The sequence below is a fragment of the Rhipicephalus microplus genome, chromosome 2 (assembly GCF_043290135.1).
Source record: "Rhipicephalus microplus isolate Deutch F79 chromosome 2, USDA_Rmic, whole genome shotgun sequence".
NCBI lineage: Eukaryota > Metazoa > Arthropoda > Arachnida > Ixodida > Ixodidae > Rhipicephalus > Rhipicephalus microplus.
In genome coordinates, this window is record NC_134701.1 from 78,848,991 (window position 1) to 78,871,559 (window position 22,569).

Below are 22,569 nucleotides of genomic sequence, written 5' to 3' on the forward strand. Positions count from 1 at the left end.
AATGAAGTAAATGAACAATAGTCTTGCAATATCTATAGTGTTAGTAGTAAACCTTTATAACAAATTTTCAGATATAACAAACTTATTTTCGAGCGAGATTCAACTTTATTATAATGATGTTTTGGTGTATAACAAAATTAAGAGAATTCACGAAAAAAAGTTTGTTGTCACGGAACTTCATTTCAGCAAAATTTTATTTATATAGACTACAGAATTCGTTATCTAATGATCTAATGATAATGACTCGTCCTTTGGTGCAAGCCAGAGCGTACATTTAACTGGCGCTAACTCATACGTACTTGGCTGCTCACCAAAGTGAACATATTTTCTCGCATGTAACACCTACGAAATATTGTCATAGGGTCATGACGAGAACGAAATGAGCAGCCTGTAGGTCTAAGATAGAACTGTTTATTTGACCGAACCTATGGCCGGTAAATGGAAAGTCGGATTACAGCGATACACACTGGTACTGATAGCGGCGAACAGAGCTTCGACAGTCAATTAACTGATAAGCAGTGAAACGCGTCTGTGTATATACATGTGTTGTCGAATATTCCATCGTTATCGCTAGCAGCCACATAAGTTCCAGAATAATCTGTAATGTTTGCGTTGTGTGCGTAATCGCATCGGGGAGTTCTACGATTATCTCGATGGTTCTTATTCAATTGGTGTGGCTGTGCATGGCAGCACTTGAATGTGTAATGGGGCGATAACAAAACTTGTGGTAGGAACTTGGCAATGTACAGAAAATTCGGAGTTGACTGGGGCGGTGCAGGTTATATTTGAACTTTGCTGGCTTTGCGGCATACCTTCAGAGTAATGCAAGGAAGGCCGCCTTGCGTTGTTACACGCATATCTTTTTTTCTTTGTTTCTCAGTTTGCATCGGGGTGTGCTATTCATAACAGGAGTCAATTACACATAAGAAAAAATGATTTTTAGACTACCCTCAAAGCTTGTCTTGCTTGCTTTATAAGATTGCCAAGTGTGCAGCGTCGAGGACGAGTGTGCCAAAGCTTTGCCAGAAGCCAATACTACATGCTGAAGCTCAGCACTATATATATATATATATATATATATATATATATATATATATGGGAGTAATAATTCAATGGGCTAGTTAGTCTTCGTGTGAAGGTATGGGATATGGCACAACGCTAGCGTTGTCAACAAGGATAAATATATTTATTGCCCAACAGTTTTGGGACGGGTCCTCCCTGATGAAGGGAGGACCCCTCCCGAAACTGTTGGGAAAGAAATATATTTATCCTTGTTGACAACGCTCCCGTTGTGCCATATCCCATACCTTCACTATATATATATATATATATATATATATATATATATATATATATATATATATATGTGTGTGTCTATAAAGTGATGGTTTGTAGAAGCAGAGAAGGAAGAAGTGAGATGGAATAAACATGGTGTATGAGGCAGGCCACGTCTCCCACATCTAGCGTCACACAAGTCGACAGGATGAAGACCTGGCGGCCACTTCATCAACCGGCCACCATCTTCGAACGTCTCAGCAAGACGCAGTGACCGAACGTGGACCACGAAAGTACATCCCTACACTACACCAAGACCAGCATCATGACAGCACCATCAGACGACCTTGACATCCCCAAGTACACCGGATCAGCGGACGACGGACCTGTACAGGACTGGTTCAATCTTTTCGAGCTCCACGCCGCCGCTGCATCCTGGTCGGAACGGGAGATGATCATCAACTTTACTGACTACATCTCAGGTGAGGCATTCAAATTTCACCTCACCCACATCTTCGAGAACGATGAGTCTTGGAAAAAGAACAAAGAAGAAATGATGACCCGTTTCAAAGAATACTATGAAGACCGGTACATACCTCATCAGCGGAAGGCTTTTCAACTCGCCCATCAGAGTTACGCGAAGTCTTCCCGCAGTAAGCCTATTTCCCAAACGAGACCTCAGAGAAAATATACCACCATTGTACCATCATATGACTCTTCCGAAAAAACCTCACGCATTCGAACACCGACTGGTAACTTGCACGTCGCAACAGACAAGGTAAAGCCTCCGTATACCGAAAGGAATCTAGACCATTTCGGCAAAAGACTAAACCTAAAGCCGGCTTTTCCAAGAACAATGAAATCGGCATTTTCAACGTGTTCACTGCACCACAACACTTCACATTTTACTGAACCACCGGAATCCCTTGATGCTTCGTGTCACACACAAGGCCCAGACGGTTTCGAGCGTGCGACGGAATTCACGCGTGACGAGCTGGTGAATCCTCACAATACCAGCTCCTACCCTGACGTTCCGGACCAGGGTCATTCGACAGACATTGTCAGCCTAACTACGCTGCAAAAAGAAAAACATAGGCCATCAGAACCACCTGAAGCCATGTCTGTTGTGCTCTCATCGTCAAGTGATAACACACATGTGAGTCAAAGCACTGCAGGAATTTCGAATCCACCAACGCCGGCACATTGTCAACTGACAGAAGCATTTACAATCAAGGATGACTCACAACCATCTTGGGAGCTTTCTCATCAGCCTTTCACGCTGCTTTCATCGCAAGACAAGCCTAGCAGTACAGTGTCGACTACCGACAATCTACTGATCACATCACTATCTAAAGAAAAGCAGACTCATGTTCCTGAAAGAGGCCCATCTGACAAACTTTCACAACAAGACGAGCAATTTCAACAAAGGCAACTCCACGAACTCCAAGAACTGCAACGGCTACTCGAACAAGAACAACGATCAAGTGAAACCTCCTCACGAGTACACTTGTGGCTGAAAGGTCATCAGAGACAGCATCAATTAAAGAAGCAAAGACGAAGTCGATGCCTAAGCCATCTTCGCAGAAAGCAACGTCGACAAAATTTTCTGCTCCAGTTCTCGAAGCCATGTCTGCGATCCAACAAACTGAGAGAACGCCACAGAAAGTTACGAAAGAGACATGAAGCTACTACGTATACAACGGAGAAAAAAAAAGACACCGTCCCATCATCCTCAATTCTCATGCGCGCCGACTAGAAGCAAAGCATCTATTGCCACGACGACGCTGGATCCGATGCCAAAGACATCCGTCAAATCAATGCTACACAGATTTCAAGCCTTGTTCGTTCTTCACAAGACCTCAAGTCATGTCATCATCAGAGGAGATGTGCAGGGGGGGTTATGCTATCCTGGGCGCAACACCCAGCCTCGTCCACCAGAGCTACCCTAGATTTGACCGGACAGCTGCCCTCTGCTGTGAATGTGAAGCTTTTGTGCGAGATAAGAAACTGCCTTATGAAATCGAACTACCGTGCATTTTGACATTCTTCACTTTATGCTTTTTGTTGTTTTGTTGATTGTAACGTGCTCATTCTTTCAGGGGGGAGGGGGAATCGTGTGACGTATGAAGTGATGGTTTGTAGAAGCAGAGAAGGAAGAAGTGAGATGGAATAAACATGGCGTATGAGCCAGGCCACGTCTCCCACATCTAGCGTCACATATATATATTGCGTTTTACCTTTGGCTGTGGTAGCCACGTACCATAGGGGTGCATTAGTTACTGCTGATCGCAGCGATAGCAACCACAGTTTCGTGGGCTGGTCGTGCACATTCCTTCAGAACTGTGTCATTGTACATGTGCTATTTCTGATCATGTGTACCATGTTTTGTCCTGAACGTTGCGGGAAGCACCACTGCTTTGAGTCAATGTGTGTATGTTGATGTGCGTATACTTTTATGGTCGCCCGTGATCGCGCTGACGAAATGGTCATTGTGTTCTTGGCAGTTTTGGCAAAATGTAGTTATTCTTGCACTAGGTGCGCTCCTACTGAAATGCCTTATTACCGTAAGTACTCGCATAATTCTTGCACTTTTTTTGCCAGAAAATCGATGCAAAGTTGGGGGGTGAGAGGATTACGCGGGGAAATTTTTCGACGAAAACACAGAGAGCGAAAAAGAAAATGAAGTGGCCGCAAATCGGGATTCTCACACCAGCAACTTACAGCAAGCTTTAAGAAGTACTAATTAGAACTTACCTCAACAATAAAAGGAGAGGTTCAACACAAGGCAAGATTTATTTGAGACACAAAAAGTGGAAGCGAATAGTCGAGAATTAGAATACCATACGCAAAGCTTGTGGACGTTGCGGGCGTAGCGATAGCGGTCGGCGATCAACAAGAGCCCTCAAAAGGTAAGCGAAGGACGTCAGTATTGGGCTGATGGCTATTGAACAGAATCGTCCGCAGTTTCCTTCTGAAGAAATAAAGTTTACATCAATCCTAGTTTTAGGCACACGGCAGGCCCAACGCGTCTTGGTGGCTTTCAGCTGCCGTCACCAGTGGATAACACAAAACTAGAAGGCTCCGAAGGGCCTACCGGCGGCCCTGTTGCCGTTGTGTAGCGCATGATCTCTCACTTGCAACTTGAAGCAGCCGTGTGGCTTCAGTATCGCCCCATAACGTGCCAAGATTACCGACACAACATACAATACACACCTCAACGTGCACTGTCCATTTCGGCTTGTCTTGGATTGGATTGAATCTCCGTGCAATAGTATGCTTGATGCTTAAGAGATGGCACCAGATGGTGAGCGCTATGATCATCAATGGCTGGAACGAGCAGACTTCATTATTGCGGCAGTTTTCGGGGGTGCGATAATTAAAAAAAATAGTATTTTTTCTTGGGCGATGGGGGGGGGGGGGGGGGGGTGCGACAATTATGCGAGTGCGAGGATTACGCGAGTAAATACAGTAAGGCTGTGGCGACCATACTTCTCATTAAAGATCGCAAGGCTAGTGATGACGAGCAGTAGTTTCTTTTTGAGATACCATATGTCAAAAACGGGGAGGGAGTTTTGAAGAATTATTCAACCATGGGCCATGCGCACGTCAAACACCGGCAGCATCATGGTGGATGGCCAATCTGTTGCCGAGCATCTCAATGGTGATCAGCTTACAAAAATGTGCATTTGGTAGTAAGAAGTGCATGTCCAATGAAGACACAGGTGTTTCAATGCGGCTGCACGGCTCTGTAAGTCGCAGCTAATAAGATAATGTGAAAATTTTGTGTAAATCCAGGTGGGAGGGGGGAGGGGGGAGGTCCTTTCTTTTAGTGGTAGCACTCTCGAAAACTTCGTTGAAGTTGAAGTATTCTGGAAAAGTATTCATTGTGACGAGACATTTTCACATTGTTTTTCATCAGCGCCTAATGGGAAATTTGAAATTACTCGTGGTGAAAATTTTCTTGTAGCGGACTTCGTTTTGGCGATACTCAACCGTATTGCTTGTACTTTGACTATTTGTTTCCCGGCCATAAGATCGCCCTACAAAGGGCTTCGTCTTTAATAACCAGAGTGCTATCGTCGTCACTGTCATGAACACGTGACAGTATTATTGTGCTTACCTGCGACATCAACGAAGACGAGTGAATGAGCTGGCCGCTCGAAGCTGCAGCTAGAGGGAAGACAACCTAGCAGTATAATAAAGTACTCCATTGTAGTCTAGTGTAATTGCACTGAGCGAAATGTATGAAGGACTAATGAATAGAACGAAAATGCTAGCAAATCGCTCAGCACAACTACATTAGAATACCAAGCCCAAGTTCAAGCTTTACTAATTACTCCACATTAGAAGACCGTTATTTATCAAGCTCACTGCAGTAAAGTGCATTTATATGCAGTTTTAAAAGGAGTTTGTTGTTTTATTTAGGAATATATTTATTTGTAACAGAATGGCAAATTTTTCACATTGCAAATAAACAGTTGACACTATTTGCTTTCTTGTACAGCATACGAGACGTCCAGGCTGTCTGGTCCCATTCAGAAGAAGTTGACACGGTCGGTGCACTTCGGTGACTCTGTCCAGGTAAGCTTAGCAAGCCATGATTAAGGGGAGAAGCGGGCCTTTGAGACCGAAAATCGCTAAAAAATACGATTTTTTGAAAATGATATATTTAGATTCTCCCACTATCACTGCATAATCTCGTCAATTTTCATGCATCCTAGATTGGTAATTTAACCATGAGAGTAGTTTATGCAACGTTAGTGAGCTGAATTTTTGGCGATGTACGCATGAAAAACGGGCTTCTTCAGCTCCGCAGTGTTGCCAATTTACGCTTGCTACAGCAGCCCTCTTAGTCGCATTCGAAAGAGCTGCCCTTTTTCTTTCATATGCCGCTGAGCTTGTTTTCGTCCACTCAGTATGCACACCATGAATCTGCGTAAAAAAAGCCCTGTTGCATGAGCCAATTGGTGCGGTGAGCACACGTGACTAAATCAAGCCTTCTGATTCGCTGGGCCTCCCGAGCTGTCTGCTGCGTGCGGCAGCGGAGCGTACGCGAAGCGGCGAATGTATGTCACTTTGTCAAACTTGTCGGCTTCCTGATTTCGCGTGAGCTAGCGAGAAATTAGAGCAAGCATCTTTGTATAGTCTCTACGTTCGACGGTATACTGGTACGGCGCTGATTAAGCTCGACGAAGTCGCCGGGACAATGCGCTAGGCTACGCTCTCGGCCGCGCTTTCCCTAGCTGTCTGCTGCGTGCAGCAGTAGAGCGCACGTGAAGCAGTGAGTGTATCTCGCTCACATGCCATTGTTCTCGACGGCTTCCTGAACCCGGGTGAGCTAGCGAGAATTTGGAGCAAGCGCTTCTCAAGTCTGGACATTCCGGCACGCCGCCGAACCAGCCCGACGAAGTGTGCCGCAGCCACCGGGCCAGTGCGTTAGGCCTACGCTCTCGACCACGTTTTGAACCTGGCTTGAACCTTCCGTAATGCCAAAGCCGTATTGCAAGTTCCGCACCGCTGACATGTTTGGAAAAAAGCACAAAGAAATCTACGGTGAAAAGAGATATTGGTGCGGGTATATTCGACGCGCATCTAGTACAGGAGGGCGCAGCAACAGAACGCGATCCTCGGATGAAACGCCGACATCTCCGCCTGTTTCCTTGGCCGCATCGCAGACGTCGGCGATAGGCAGCGCATAAGAAAAGACACAGCCTTTTTTGATGAGCGCCGATCGTGCGAAACAGCGGAAAGTGAGTGCTAATAAGATCAGTAGCTTATCGGCAACTTAGGCGAGCGAGGGCAAGCTGCGAACGCTCGCGACAGTGCGCTAGGACTCGGAACCATCGGCGGCTACCTTCGGGATCGTTGACTTATCCGCGATAACAAGCTTCTTGAAAGAACGGCTAAATGCCGGACATGCAGTGGGACCATTTCTATTGAAAAAGGTGAGCGTGAATATGGACTTGCGATGAGGCTGATTTCAGAGTGCCGCAACTGTGGACTTGTTGACGGTGAGTGGAGCTCTAGGAGGGTACCCAGTTAGGCTAAATGTGCTGCATTTGAAGTCAATATCCGAAGTCAGTATCAGGAATCAACGAAGCCTCCACACATATCCTCAAAGAACTTCAGCTAGAGCAAAACTCCATAAGTGAGCGACAGGCAGAAGAGAAGGGTTCTCGTTGGATCATGAGCGCCGAGCGAAAGCGTTCAGCATCTTCCAGGTTCCTGCAACAAGCAAAGCGGCGGCAACGACAAAAGTGTGACAAAGACTACTGCCCTGGTGCTTTCTGAGGCATTTATACGCAGAGAGCAACATTTTTGTTTGTGTAGTATTTCTTGATTGTATATACAAAGCTTTGTTTTTGCCATTTTCTCAGTTTCAGTTTTTTGGCCACCTTTGATTCTTCTGACAGGCGCTTCCCGGCTTTGGTACACTGGAATTTGATAATTTTTGTCTTGCTGAGAAGGTGGATGCTTAGTGAGTGCAAGAAAGTGTCATATGCAACTATAGGACATCATAAAGTCTTAGAAAAAGTAAAATACAAAAATTATCGTTCCTTGATAATGGAAGGATGAAATTCTAAACTTCAGAACTTTTGTTGTAGGAAAGCTAGAGCCATGAAACTTGCTTTTTGCACTCTTTGCTAATTGTAGAATGCAAGACATTTAATTCAATGAGATCTGCGCAACCAATTTACTGAAAAGGTAATAAAAGAACTTTTAAATAATGGCTAATTAAAAACAAAATGGTAAGAGGTACATAAAAACTGAGTTCACATTTGACATCTACACATGCAAATACACCATCTCATAAGTTTTCATCACTCTAGCTTATTAAATAATAAGATTCCTGATGGCTAAGTTCCTGTTCCTCCCTTAAAGAAGAAGCTTTGACAGAAGATACAATGACGCTGTGATGTCCAAAATAGTGACCATATTTTTGTGAAAAGACCTAGCGGGGGAGCACCGACGAATAACAGCAGTGTATAATTCATGTTGCAATAACCAGTACAAAGGCACCTCTAAAGCATTCTGGCACACCTACACTAGTAGGCTTGCATTTTTTGCAATCTTTGCCAGACAAGCCACTGATAGTTTGTTTTCTCTGTTTTTGCTCTACGATTGTAAGGAGAAGTCCGGCAACTGCAATACGGATGCTTGACCTTTTTATTGATACCACTATTGTGATGCTCAGTGAGGAGGCACTGAAAAATGGCCATGCAGAGAGTAGTTGGCAAGGTTCTCTATGTGTGCTTGCATATGACAAGTAACAGCTTGTTGCCACTGTAGCAAGATTTTCTTGGCACTGAATTGATCTAGGAAAGCTTGCTTGAAGACTTCACAGGTGGCACACTGACGGCCAGTGACTACTTTCCAATGTGCGCCTGCTTTCCAATGTGCGCCTGCCTCACGAAGCTTTCCCAGAGTGACGGCGAGTAAGGTGAAGGCTCTCGTGAAGCTAGGTTTCGAATTCATTCCAACTCTTCAATTCAGTGGGACGCTGAAATTCTGCCATCTCTACTGTAAGTATAAAGCAATGCGGACAGGTCTGGAAGAGTAGTCACCTAAACTGAAGCTGCAGTGCGTTGTGACACGTGAAAAAGCTGTTGAAGTAACCCTGTCAGCAATTCGGTATTTTGGACTGAATCGAAAGTCGGTGGTGACGCAGTGCTTGGGCAATGGCTGGGTGCTGAAGAGTCTGGGGAGGGCAACTGCAATGTCATTAAGCGATTTTGGACGATATCGGCGATGAGACGATTGATTACTTCTTCCTTCGACCTGGCGGTGTCCAGGTCTCGGTCAGCTAACTCTTCACGGAGGAATTCCGCTGGAAAGCTGGCGAAGTCCTCAAGCATAGCCTTGCTCCAATTCACAAGCAGCATGGCGTCTACAATAAAGTAGCGCAAGAGTCACAAGAGACGAAAAGGCAGGCTGATCAAATCGTTTGGGCTGTGCAGGCTAGTTCATCGGCCGGGCGGGTGGGCGTCGGCATGACGTTCAGCGAAAACAAATGGCAATGACACAAAATGGCTCGAAACAAGCGGGTGAGAGGCGTATCGGGTGGCAGGCGCTTTACAAAAGACAGAGCGCTAGGCTGCCTGTCCGACAGATCACTTCACGAGGTAGACAAAAGGCGACGTTCCAGGCATGGCTTGGGGCCGACTGCGCCAGATGTGAGATCAGGGCGAGCTAGACACGAAAGCTGTGGCATGGTAAAAATGAGAAGGATGCGCTTTATTCTAACATATTACTGAAAACATACTGTTCGTGCCGGAGGAGGGAGCGAGATTAACGAGTCTAGGCCCTCGCTTAGACTTGCAGTTGAGCTACCATAATGGTGATGCAGGTGGCACTACTGATTAGGTAAGCCGCTTTGCTACCATGCGTGCAGTTGCTCACGGTTGCAGCTCACTCCAATTTCTGTAAGAGTTATTAGGACAGGGAAATTAAGTTTATTTCAATTGGAGCATCCCCCCAAAAAATTCCCAATTATGCCCTGCTTCGTGCTACGCTTGGGGACAAGGTGATTTAATTTTATTTGGGCCATGGTTCGAAATCGAGTGGCATGGCTCAAAGATTGATTTGTTAAAAAAAAAAAGGAACTTTAAGGTATAAGTTGATTTGGGAAACGGGTCGTGAAAGTTTGTTAGTGCTATTGGAACCTTGACGGTGCATTTATGGTGTCCAAAATATCCAACTAGTCAGAATTTTGGGAGTCCGAAAAGACCATCGGCGACAGTGCAATCATTTTGTTTTAGAACTTGAGCATACATTGTAAGATTTGTTTTCATTTTCATCCGCAGGTAGGCTTGTTTTGGATAATAAGAATTCCGTGTATTGACGATGTTGAAGAACGCTCTTCCTTTACATTCTGCTGTATTTTATGACACAAGATGGGTTCTTAACTCAGAGTTGAAAACAATGCGGCAGAGAGCAAACAGCGTTGGAACCTTTTTTTTTTTCTTTCAGGACGTGGTGTGGGCCTTGGGTTCCCCAAACAAGGTGTTCTACAAGGAGGAGGACAAGATGAAGATCCATGCTCAGGACTCGCACCGACTACTGGCCGCGAGGGCCTCGGACTACTTCTACAACTACTTCACCCTGGGCATGGTGGGTGTGCTGCAGATTATGGAATGCATTCATTTCACTTTTATAGTTTGTCAAAGCCTGGCCACATGAAAATCATAGGCTTAGTGTTCGACGATAGTTATAGCACGAGAACAAAACGGCGACACAGAGACAAGAAGGACACGAAGGACACTTGTCTCTGTGTCGTCGTTTTGTTCTCCCGCTATAGCTATTGTCATGCCATATCAACTAGCCCAAGCTGCCACACTTTTTAGTGTTCGGTCTCGTTTACGGCACTATTGTACAGCTTACATGTGCCGTGTGTCACGCAGACCGTATGTTAAGAAAAATCACTCTGTCTTCGAGATGTCTCTGAAAGCCCTGTTTCATCCATTCCTTTCCGGGCGCCCCTCCTGTAAACCACCATAATGGCTAGGTAGTCAGTCTGTTTTGTCACTATGCATCGTTATCTGATATGTCCCCATAATTAGTGACAGCTTTACAGGTTTCAATGGAAAGAAGGTATCAAGAGGACCCATAAACCAGATTAAGAATGTCTCTTGTGCAGATGAGAAGGGTCAGTTAGGTCAAAATGTTGAATTTTTCAATTTTATATTTTTGTGATCCTGAAGCCATCTTTTATGCGATTTTGTAACATTAGATCAAGATAAGCAGTTGAAGTTGAGAAAAAATTACTTTGGTAGTGTGCTGTCATCAAAAATTCAAAAACTATGAGAAAATTTTTCTTTAGAAAATGTGAACTTTCAAGCTTTTCCTTGGCACAGTGCCAGTATTTTGGAATAATCGTAAGGAGGACAGATCAGAGCTCAAGATAGCCACCACAAAGCTGCATTTCTGCAATAAAAATTAAAACCAGTTTTCTTCTGAGTTCTGTTCCCTTAACTTCGAGATCCATTTCCTTTGAAGGCCGTTTTGTCAACTTTCACGTTTTTAGCAGTTGCTGCTAGTCATCCTTCTGCCATTTCGCACAACAAATAAAGATACACTTGAACCTCAATATAAGGAAACATCATTTATAACGAAGAAAATGGAAAATCTTCTTGCAATAGAATAAAGTTAGAAATATACCGTATTCACTCGCATAATCCTCGCACATTTTTTTGGCGGAAAACCAATGCAAAGTTGGGGGGTGCGAAAATCATGCGGGGAAAACTTCTAACGAAAACGTACAGAGCGAAAGAGAAAACGAAGTGGCGCCAAATCGGGATTCTCACACCAGCAACAGCAAGCTTCGAGGAGTACTCATTAAAACATACATCAATAATAAAAGAACAGGTTCAACACAAGGCAAGATTTATTTGTGACACAAAAAATGCAAGCAAATAGACGAGAATTAGCATACCATACGCAAAGCTTGTGGGCGTAGCGGTAGCGTTCGTGGCTCGACAGGAGCCCTCAAAAGGTGAGCATAGGACGTCAGTATTGGGCTGATGGCTATTTAACAGAATCGTCTGTAGTTTCCTTCTGAAGAAATAAAGTTTACCATCAATCCCAGTTTTAGGCACACAGCAGGCCCAACGCGTCTTAGTGGCTTTCAGCTGCTGTCACCAGTAGCTAACACAAAACTCGTAGACTCCGAAGGGCCTACCGGCGGCCTTGTTGCCGTTGTTTGGTGCAGAATCTATCACTTTCAACTTGAAAGCAGCCGTGTAGCTTCAGTATCGCTCCATATCGTGACAAGATTACGGACACAACATACAAAAACACGCCGCAAAGCGCACTTGCGACTTTGGCTTGGCTTGGATTAAATTGAATCTTTGTGCAATAATAGTACGCTGGTCCGCTGAAAAATGTACGAACAGGGTTCCACTGTAAATGAATTCTTCTCTGGGACACTTTGAGCCCTCTCGATGTCTGCATCATTAATTACTTTTGGGATGACAATGAGAGTCTATTACGTCTTGCAACTCGTTAACTACAGCGCATAGCTTAGTGCAGATTTTAGTTATGTTATTAAATTACATCAGCATGCCAACTTTCACCACTTTATCTTTATAAATAACAAAAATAGATTTCATTGCCACATCCTCATCAAGACTTGCTTATGTGCTGCCACAACCAAAATTCTGACAGTCAGAAGGAAATTTTCACGAAATAGGTTATAGAGTATCAGGCCCGGGTTCCCATCAAGTGAAATTATTGAAAACCGGACTTTTTGTGACAGAATCCACCAGGACAAGAATTATGTGTGGGAAATGGAAGCTCACTGAAGGACACCTGCCTTGCCACTAAAATGAGTAAAAGCTCATTATTTCGACCCCCACTAATTGAAAAACTTCAATAATTCAGATGTGTTCTCCAGTCTTGACCAGCATATACAGTGAAATGTACCAGCCGGCAATGCGGCATTACTACTCACTTAGCGTACTATGCATTAACAACCAGCTACAAGTTTGCATTACCTGACGTGCACCGTTGCCACGAACCATAGGTCGGTGAACTCGCACACAAGTCGACTCACTCAAACTCACTCAGACTTACATAAAGCCATGGGTGTACGTCCAGTTGAAGAGAATTTTCGGGAGTGAATCGAAATGAGTTTGGCTCTGCAAAAAAAAAAAAAAAAAAAAAAAACATGCATTAGATGTTAGAACAATGGTAGCACAGGGCTGTATGACATCTTATCTTTTGTCAATGCCCTATGCTGGCGACATGCGAGTGAAGACAACTGCAATTTTTTTTTTCAATGAAATCTTCTGGATCTTTTTGAGTCTAGTAATCCCTGAAAATGTTGCACAGACCGCCTACATTTTTACCTGATTGACGACAGACAAAATGTGGAAATTGCGCTACGTTTCCTAAGTCCAATTACGGCCCTATTACTCTACACAGATAAAGAAATTGTAAAATTACCCTACGGTAGGCAACACTGTTTCAGCGTTTCCTTGTTTTTTTTTTGGCACAGATGCCGAGCAAACATAGCAAGTTGGCTTCTCCTTTATTCATTGTACATCGACAAAACCTGCAGCAGCATTATTACTTTGTTGGGGATGCGGCCTACTACATTGAAATATCGGTATAAAGAACTACAGGGGGCCGCAGCAATTTGTTATTTTGAAAGGCCATTATAGTGAAAGCCCAAAAATTAACCATAAACACTTATTTTCCACCGACCAAAATGACTTACCTTTTCAATGGTGGATCCTTGAACTCGTTTTTCACGAGAAAAAAAAAAAAACAAATGCACAAGTGAACCCCAAAAAATGCACATTTACTTTAAAGAAGTTTTTTTGAGGCGTGCAGCAGAAACTTTGCAGTGGGAAGGCCTCCAGCTTATCCACATTTCTGTGGTGCCATTTGGTTCTTTGGTCACAACAGCCTGCTTTTTGCCTTCCAGTTGCCGAAAAATATCCACATTCTCACTTAGCGAAAACTGCTTCCGCTTTTTCATCGCAAGCCGAGATGAAGTCATTTGTAGTAGCACCGCAGCGCAAACCCCGACTTGCTTTGCGGATGCGATAAGTAATCACTGAAACGAGATGAACACTACTAACAAACAAGGCCTCCTAGAGCACTTGTAGAAGTGACAAAAAATGAAAAACCCGAAGCGTCGCGGCTGTCATCGCCTCTTCCAAAGAAAACAAAAGGGCTAAAAAAAAAAAAATCGCCTTTCGTTTTCTGCTCCCTCGCTGTCTTGGATATTCAGTGCCCCTGCTTCCACTCTGCCTCACTGACCTTGCCCTTTTCTGTTGACCCCGCCTCTCGCCTCAGCGCTTGTAAACCTGCAGCCTCGGTGCTTCAACAACAACAAAAAAAAGAAGAAGAGAAAGTTGCCTTTTTTTTTTTCCCTCTGCACCGTCATGCGTTTTCCGAGAAGCAAGGCGTCTGTTCGCTTTGTCGTCTGCTTGCATACCGCTCTGATGGTCGCGACGAATTTCAGAACATGAGTTCGTAGTACTGAGGCATTGTTAATATAAAGCGGAACTAAATTATTGCTCGTTATTCTGAAAATTTTGGTATTCTGAAGTACACAGTAGCGAAATAATTTTATATTGAAACTATTAGCAGTCGGTGTGGAATCTTTTAAATGTTCGTTGATCAGAAAAGTTTGTGCATGTGGGGTTCGTTCTACCGAGGTTTCGCTGTATTGCACACATGTAATTTGTGACTCAGCGGAATCGAAGAACCCTGCGTGAGAGGACAAGGCAATGCTACTTGCGCAAGTGATCCCCCGCAGCGGTGGTCTAGTGGCTAAGGTACTTGGTTGCTGACCCGCAGGTCGCGGGATCGAATCCCGGCTGTGGCGGCTGCATTTTCGATGGAGGCAGAAATGTTGTAGGCCCTTGTGCTCAAGTTTGGGTGCATGTTAAAGAACCCCAGGTGGTCAAAATTTCCGGAGCCCTCCACTACGGCGTCTCTCATAATTATACGGTGGTTTTGGGACGTTAAACCCCACATATCATATACTTGCACAAGTGATGCAGCTGAGGAAGGGGTCAAATCAGGCTCGAAATGTCAGTTTCATACATTGTATCATACATAGTTTTTGGGTTACCTTAAAAGAACATATTAACTTTTTGTTTGCAGAACATGAGGGAAGGGTGGATCAAATCAGCGGTTGCATTTTATTACTGGAGGGCTGCAGTCATCTGTCTTGCGCTATAACAGATTAAGCATTTCGTAGGGAGGGGCAGGCTATTAAGATTAAAACTTTCAGAGCTTGAGCTAAAACATCGGGTCTCCTCATGAAGCCCTCCGCGCTGTTGCTTATCAACCAAACCCATAGTGGGTGCAGCCGCTGTGCCGAGTTTGTCTGCTGCGCGAGCCGAATTTGAGTGAGACAAGGTCCGTCCTTCTGGTGGCGGCGCCACAGCCAGCTTTGCACATTACTTCTGGTGCTGGAGTTCAGGCATTCCTGCATGGCCTGTGACAGCCCGAGTTTTGGCTCTACTTTGTCTATGCCAAAGAAAGATCTTGCATCTATTAAGAAGGCCATGTTAAGAGGAGATGCGTGTTGAAAAACGGGAGTGTTTTCTAAAATTACATATTTTTGCTTTTATTTGATTTTGCAAGTTTTAGCTTCTCTACTTTCTCTACTAAAAAACTGAAAATTATAATTAAACTTGAAGTAGGCTGAAATTGCTTTTAAAGAGCACAAGTGTCGTGTGTTAGGTTCGTCACATAGCAAGGCGTGTGACGCGAGGAAGATGGAGACAGTGAGGAAAACAAACGGGAGTTATATTGGACGAACAAAAAAAAAAAAAACTATTGCACATACAGTACTATAAGTCGTACACGCACGCAGTTCACACACAAAAGAAAAGAGTAAGTAGTCTCACAGTCTGTGCCGTAGCCCGGTGCCTTGAAGTGGTATCCGTTGCGTGCTCGGATGCTGTCGTCGCTTGGGTTCCAGGTCAGCATACCACTGTAAGGGGCATCACCAGGTCTAGGCGTAGCCGCACATTGTCAGCGACGTCGGCTCGATGGACGTGGTCAGCAGCTCCGGTCTTTCGAGGGCGCTCGCCGTACCGGAGATGTCCGCAGGACCACTCACCCAGAACTCGAGTCTGGCCACGCCGACACGCCGTGCCCCGAGGACGTCAATGGCTCGAGGACTGGAACCCGGCCTTTCGAACCTCGCGTGTAGTTGCGGGTTCGCCCTAGGCTCCCTTGCGTCGCTCGCTTGCCGGCGTCCGAACGGCTTCCTTCTCCGTGAGCGTCTCTTCTTCTTCTTTCAATGGGCGCGCTGCAATGCCTCTTCATTCTTCTCATCTTCTAAATGATGTGGTACTGTCGTCTGCTATGCTCGCATTTTTAAGGTACTACATCACATCACCCCCCACTTAAGAAAGTTCTTCCGGTAGAAGAACTTGAGGGCACTGGGGCACGGGGCACGGCGGACACGTTGGCATGCAGACGGAAACACACACGTAAGCACCACTGCACACTATAGCAGTTCGGAGCCCCGCACACTCGGCACATTCGGTCACAGAAGTACACACAAAAAAAAAAAATAGAAACAAGTCACAGAACTAAGGCGTCATGATACTTGTATCGCGCTGTAAGGTTTACATCTTAAGCAATTAATACCACTGAGCATCGATTCTTTATGCAGACGTTGCTCACAGAGTTGGCAAACGGCCCATGTAATCTACGCACTTCCATAAAGATGAGGCTCCACCGTAACACGCAGCTGTTCACATGCTTGGTTGACGTGACGTACACAAGCGGTTTGTGATCACTCTGTAGAATTAATGTGCGTCCGAATGAGACGATATGAAGGTTCCGGACTGTTATGCCAGCGAGTCCTCGTCAAACGTCCGTGCCTCTGAAAAAGGCAATCTGGGTCAAGGCCAGCCCGCAGTTCGCCTGACGCGAACAACCCAACGGCGTGAACACGCGCGGCGCCTCTCTGGCCCACGTGCATTGAGTCAGCGGCGCACGTGACAGCGAGCCGGCGTCCCCGTGTCTGGTGGTCTGACGCATTGCGCGGCGACCCCATTGGAGGAATCTGCCCTGACGACCAGCGGCGCTTCTAATTGGACATTTTTGGTTGGACCCGGTGCCTATAAAAGAAGCCCTGCGGTGCGTCGCAATCGGCGGTCCTATGTGAGAGGAGTCCCCGTGTCGGAGAGCTGAAATGTGTGTGAGTTGGCGGTCTTAGGCGAAAAGCTGACCTATGTGTTAGAGAGGAGAGCTCGGCTCTTCGAGTCTCTGTCGGCCCCAGTGCCGAAATTGTAACGCCTCTGTATATATGCTGTACATAAACCTTATTTAACTCACCGTCGTCTCGTCCGCTCATCTTACCAGCTCTGCGCAGAAGCAGTCGCGAGCTGAGAAACATACGCTACCAAACGGCTGGTGACCTTCCCGGCGGAGTTGAAAGCAGTGGCGCCTTCGGGACCGTGTTGGCGTCGCCGTCTTTCGCAACAGTGGTGGCTTCGGCGGGATCGGTCCGTCGTTCGCAACAGTGGTTGGCAGCTGCGGGATCGGCCGGCGTCAGCGACATCGATGTGGTGAGTGCCTGATGTTTTCCCCTCAGTTCACCAGACTACTCTAGCTCAGGTTGTAGTAGTTTAGAGAAGGGCTGTGTGAAGCATTGAAGTGAGCTTTGATCGTTTCAAGCAAAGTCGAAGTGCTTTGAAACCAAAGTTAATGCGGAGGGGGTAAACACGGGAGTGTGAAAAATTGCTTGCGCGTCTTGCTAGTAGGCTTATAGTGGGTACGGCAAGTAGATTCTTAACAGGGGCAAACAGCAAGAGGCTAGTGTGAACGATGGAGAACCTTAAAGTGAAGGAACTCATCGAAATTTGTGAGGAACTCGGCATTACTTTGGGTCGTGCGAAACGAAAGCAAGCGATCCTTGAGATCATGAAGGATGAGGGAGTGTCGGCTGAGGAAGTCGATGAGGCCTGGGTGGATATCAAAGCACGCCGTGAGGAGGCTGAAAGGCGAGAAGTAGAAGCTCGCGAACGTGAAGAAGCTGAAAGGCGCGAAGCTCGCGAACGTGAAGAAGTTGAAAGGCGCGAACGTCGCGAGCGCGAGGAGGCCGAGAGACAAGAGCGCCTAGAGTTGAAACGACTAGAATTGGCAATTCTACAGTGTTCGCAGGCGCCTAGCGTAGCTTCTCCAACATTTCAGGTCAGCGGTTTTAGAATTCGGGACCAACTGCCACCGTTCGTAGTAGGCGAGGACATGGCGAAGTATCTCGTCAAGTTTGAACACGTCTGTGAGCGCAACGCTTTGGAGCGGTCTCTTTGGGCGCGGAACCTGCTAGCTCTTCTTCCCGGCGAAGTGTCCGACGCGATAACTTGCTTGTCGAGGGAAGCGTTTGAGAGCTATGACGAGGTTAAAGAAGTGCTCTTGAGACGTTATAAGTTGTCACCTGAGGCTTTCAGGCAAAGGTTCCGGTATGCTGAAAAGGGGAATGAGTCACACGTTGACTTCGCGTTTCGTCTTAAGGCCGATTTAATTGAATGGCTCAAGGGCGAAGTTGTTTATGACGACCGCGATAAAGTGGTGGAATGCGTTGCATTGGAGCAATTCTACCGCTGCATCGAGGATAATGTCAGGCTTTGGCTGCAGGACAGACTTGGGGAAGTACAGTTAAATAAGGCAGCTGAGTTAGCTGAGGAGTATTATACTCGCCGAAAGTTGCATAGCAGGGCAGTGCGCGTTGAAAAGGATGAAAGGAAAGAGGGCTTTTCAAGGAAACCTGATCAACGGAAACCCGTTCCGCACCGTAATTTAAAAAGGGACCCGTCTCTTACGAAGGACAGTGTAGGGGAAGGGGAAACAGAAGCGGAGAAATCGAGTGAGGTTTCTACCACACAGGCATTTGAATCGGAAAACAAACGGAAGCCGCTAATCTGCTACAACTGCAAAAAGGAAGGACACATCGCGAGAAACTGTCAGGAAAAGTTTGCCTTCGCAACAATTCGAGAATCAGAAACAAACATGCGGTTGTTGGAGCCATATCTCCAAGAAATTAGGGTGAATGAAAAAACGTGCCGAGCACTTAGAGACTCAGCGGCAACCATGGACGTTGTCCATCCTTCATTGGTGTCTCCGGATGACTTTACAGGAGAATGCGCGTGGATCAGGCAAGTCGCCGAGGAGCAGAGTGTTCGCTTACCAATCGCCACCGTTGTCATTGAAGGCCCGTTCGGTAAGCTTCGCACCGAAGCGGCTGTGTCTGCCGCGCTAAACGATCGTTTTCCTTATCTTTTCTCGAACAATTCAGAGCAGCTTCTCAAAGAGCAGGGCAAATCGTTCTTCCCCAACTTAGCGTGCATGGCTCTCACGCGATCGCAAGCGCGGAAGCTATCGCGGCAACTTGATCTGGTTCAATGCGGTGAACTCTCAAGTGACCTTGTCGGCGGGTCGACGGAACCCCAGAAGGGAAAGTCTCCGCATGAGTCATGTGAGCAGTCACGCGAGCGGCCCGTCGTCGAACCGACCGGCGCGGTTTCCGTAGAAAGGGGAGACGACATGGCGCCATTGAGTCAGAGCGAGAGGGTTGCAACGCTCTCGCCTGTAGCGGAAAGTTGGAGCGAGCTGCCGAGAGTTGATCGAGAGACGCTCATTCGAGAGCAGCGTGAGGATCTCTCGATTGAAGCGCTAGTGGAAAGCCACAAAAACGCGGCACAAGTGCTGTCGAAGGAGCACTGCGAGAAATCGGTGAAGAAGCGTGCTTTTGAAGATGATAATCAGGTAGTGCTGCTGCAGCCGTCCAAAAGGAACAAGCTTGAGGTTGATTGGGAAGGGCCCGCAAAAGTAGTAGCAGATAAACCTAGAGCCTAGCTTAAGTGAAGGAGGACCTGAGAAAGAGGACCTGAGAAAGATTGGTTCCGAGTTTGAAGACGTGTTTTCGGACCGCCCCGGAAACACGAGGGTGATCGAACACGATATCGAGCTAAGCGGTGAGGAGTCAATCCGTGGCAAGCCGTATCGTTGTTCCCCTGTGCAACGTCGCAAGTGTGAGCCGCTCCTGGTGCCGCATAGGTATCGTCGCCTAAAAGTGGCCGGTTACTGAAGTGGAGCATGTTGCTCCACAGCGCAACTTTGACGTTCGCTATCAAAAAAATTAAAAAAAAAATAAAGGAAAGGTAAACGCTAATGCAGGTGCATTGAGCAGTGCGTTCCAGCTAGTAACTTCTCAACCTTTCGGTTTCTGGCTGGCGATTCGGGGCAAAATTTTGACCTCATCACGACCTGGGCTGAGCGCTCTCGTTCAGAGTGATCTCAAGGGGCCAACTTTATGTGGTATTCTAATTCGTTGCGTTGTTGTAAGTGTGAAAAATAGAAGTTCTTACTTTAAGAGTCTTGTGTCCCACATGTGCCTCTTGATGTAGAGGGAACAAAATTCCGATAGACACGTAGATAGGTATATGTTGTACTATACTTGGTCTGGTGTTCTGGCGGGTGACCGAGGGCACTTGCTTGTGTCGTGTGTTGTTTGTTGTCGAACCGTTCTTAGCAAGTTGCAGAACCATCGACAAGTGCTGAAACCGAAGGTGGTCAGAAAAGACGAGTGAAGCTGGCCAGCAAGTTGTGGCGACAAGCCAGTGGAGCTGGGATCCGTCGTCAAAAATGGGATGTGTTTCCGGAACAGTCTGGAGCTGTATTCTCCCCATGGCCCTGGAGGCGAACTTGGAGGGACCTGGCGAACGAGCGCACCTGACATCCAAGCCCCGTGGAAGCAGCTCGTCTTTCCGGTGCATTGTCTGGCGGCGGGGGTGCTGTTATGCCAGCGAGTCCTCGTCAAACGTCCGTGCCTCTGAAAAAGGCAATCTGGGTCAAGGCCAGCCCGCAGTCCGCCTGACGCGAACAACCCAACGGCGTGAACACGCGCGGCGCCTCTCTGGCCCACGTGCATTGAGTCAGCGGCGCACGTGACAGCGAGCCGGCGTCCCCGTGTCTGGTGGTCTGACGCATTGCGCGGCGACCCCATTGGAGGAATCTGCCCTGACGACCAGCGGCGCTTCTAATTGAACATTTTTGGTTGGACCCGGTGCCTATAAAAGAAGCCCTGCGGTGCGTCGCAATCGGCGGTCCTATGTGAGAGGAGTCCCCGTGTCGGAGAGCCGACATGTGTGTGAGTCGGCGGTCTTAGGCGAAAAGCTGACCTATGTGTTAGAGAGGAGAGCTCGGCTCTTCGAGTCTCTGTCGGCCCCAGTGCCGAAATTGTAACGCCTCTGTATATAGCTGTACATAAACCTTATTTAACTCACCGTCGTCTCGTCCGCTCGTCTTACCAGCTCTGCGCAGAAGCAGTCGCGAGCTGAGAAACATACGCTACCAAACGGCTGGTGACCTTCCCGGCGGAGTTGAAAGCAGTGGCGCCTTCGGGACCGTGTTGGCGTCGCCGTCTTTCGCAACAGTGGTGGCTTCGGCGGGATCGGTCCGTCGTTCGCAACAGGACCGACCACGTAAAAGGCAGGGCCGCTCGCTCCACTGTAGAGTAAGCAGCTTCGCATGGTTGCAGTATACGGCTTGCGTATGAGACTGGGTGCAGTAGTCCTTTCGTTGGAATGGAACGCATGGTAGCTCGTCGCTTTTGGTGTCATCCGCCCGGCAAACAGCTGATGCTTCATGCGGTGGTGCAGGCAGCGGTTCCTCATACTTTTTTAATAGGTTGATATAGAATATTGTGCTGCTGGTACCAAGATCTATTAAATAATCGACATCATTTCTCTTCTCAAGGACATAAAATGGTCCCTTCCACGTCAGAGCCAATTTGTTGGTATCCGATGGAAGAAGAAGCAGAACCTTGTCTCCAGGGGATAATTGACGTGGTCTGGTCTTTCGGTCACAATGCTTCTTCTGTATCATTTTCGCTTTCTGAAGCTCCTCTTTGGCTAATCGGCAGGTGTCTTCAAGACGATTCCGCAGTTCGACTACGTAACGATAGGATATTTTCACATCATCATCAAGATGATCAGCGGCCCATAATTCTTTCAGTATCGCCAGGGGACCTCTGACGTAACGGCCGTAGAGCAAGTCGAACGGGGACAAGCCTAAGCTCGACTGGGGAACTTCGCGATAAGCGAAGAGTAAGGGTGCCAGGTACCGGTCCCATTTCTTCGGACACTCCTGACACATTATTTTTATCATTTATTTCAGGGTGCCGTTGAACCTCTCTACAAGGCCATTAGCCATGGGATGATATGGGGTTGTTGGCAATTGTTTGAAGGAAAGAAGTCGGCTTAGCTCCTTCGTTAGGCGTGACGAGAATGACGTGCCTTTGTCACTGATTATCTCCCGTGGGACACCTACACGAGAAAACATCTCCAGCAGTGCCTCAGCGACTTTCTCCGTCTCGATGCTCGGCAGTGCTACAGCATTGGAATAATGCGTTGCCATGTCCACCATTGTCAGTACGTACTTGTTTCCGCCCTCTGACATCGGTGATAATGGACCCACTATATCAATGGCTACTCTCTTGAAAGGGGTGTCAATTATAGGAGTGTTGCCGAGAAGTACACGACCCACCAAGTGCTTGGGAATAGTTCTTTGACATATATCACACGATTTAACAAATCGTGTGATGTCTGACTGAACCCCTGGCCAGTAGAGCTCTTCGAGTACCCGGTCGGTAGTTCGTTTAATTCCCTGATGGCCTGAAAGAATGCCTTCGTGGGCCATTTTCATAACAAATTGTCGGAGGCACCTTGGTACCACAAGCTAATTCACCTGCCTCTTAGAATGAAGGGTGTACTTGCGATAGAGGATTCCGTCCTTCGTGAAGAACAATATTTTACC

At 46.8% G+C, this 22,569-nt stretch overlaps 1 protein-coding gene across 5 annotated transcripts in view; it reads left to right on the plus strand.

Annotated features, from left to right (window-relative positions):
• The window catches only part of LOC142796294 (phagosome assembly factor 1), a 172,172-nt gene that overhangs the window by 66,033 nt on the left and 83,570 nt on the right, over positions 1-22,569 (plus strand). For all 5 annotated transcript variants that reach the window (XM_075886585.1, XM_075886588.1, XM_075886586.1 and 2 more), the window contains 2 exons: positions 5,780-5,856; positions 10,246-10,386. In XM_075886585.1, the coding sequence (XP_075742700.1) occupies positions 5,780-5,856; positions 10,246-10,386 (218 nt within the window). The remainder of the gene's footprint in view (positions 1-5,779; positions 5,857-10,245; positions 10,387-22,569) is intronic.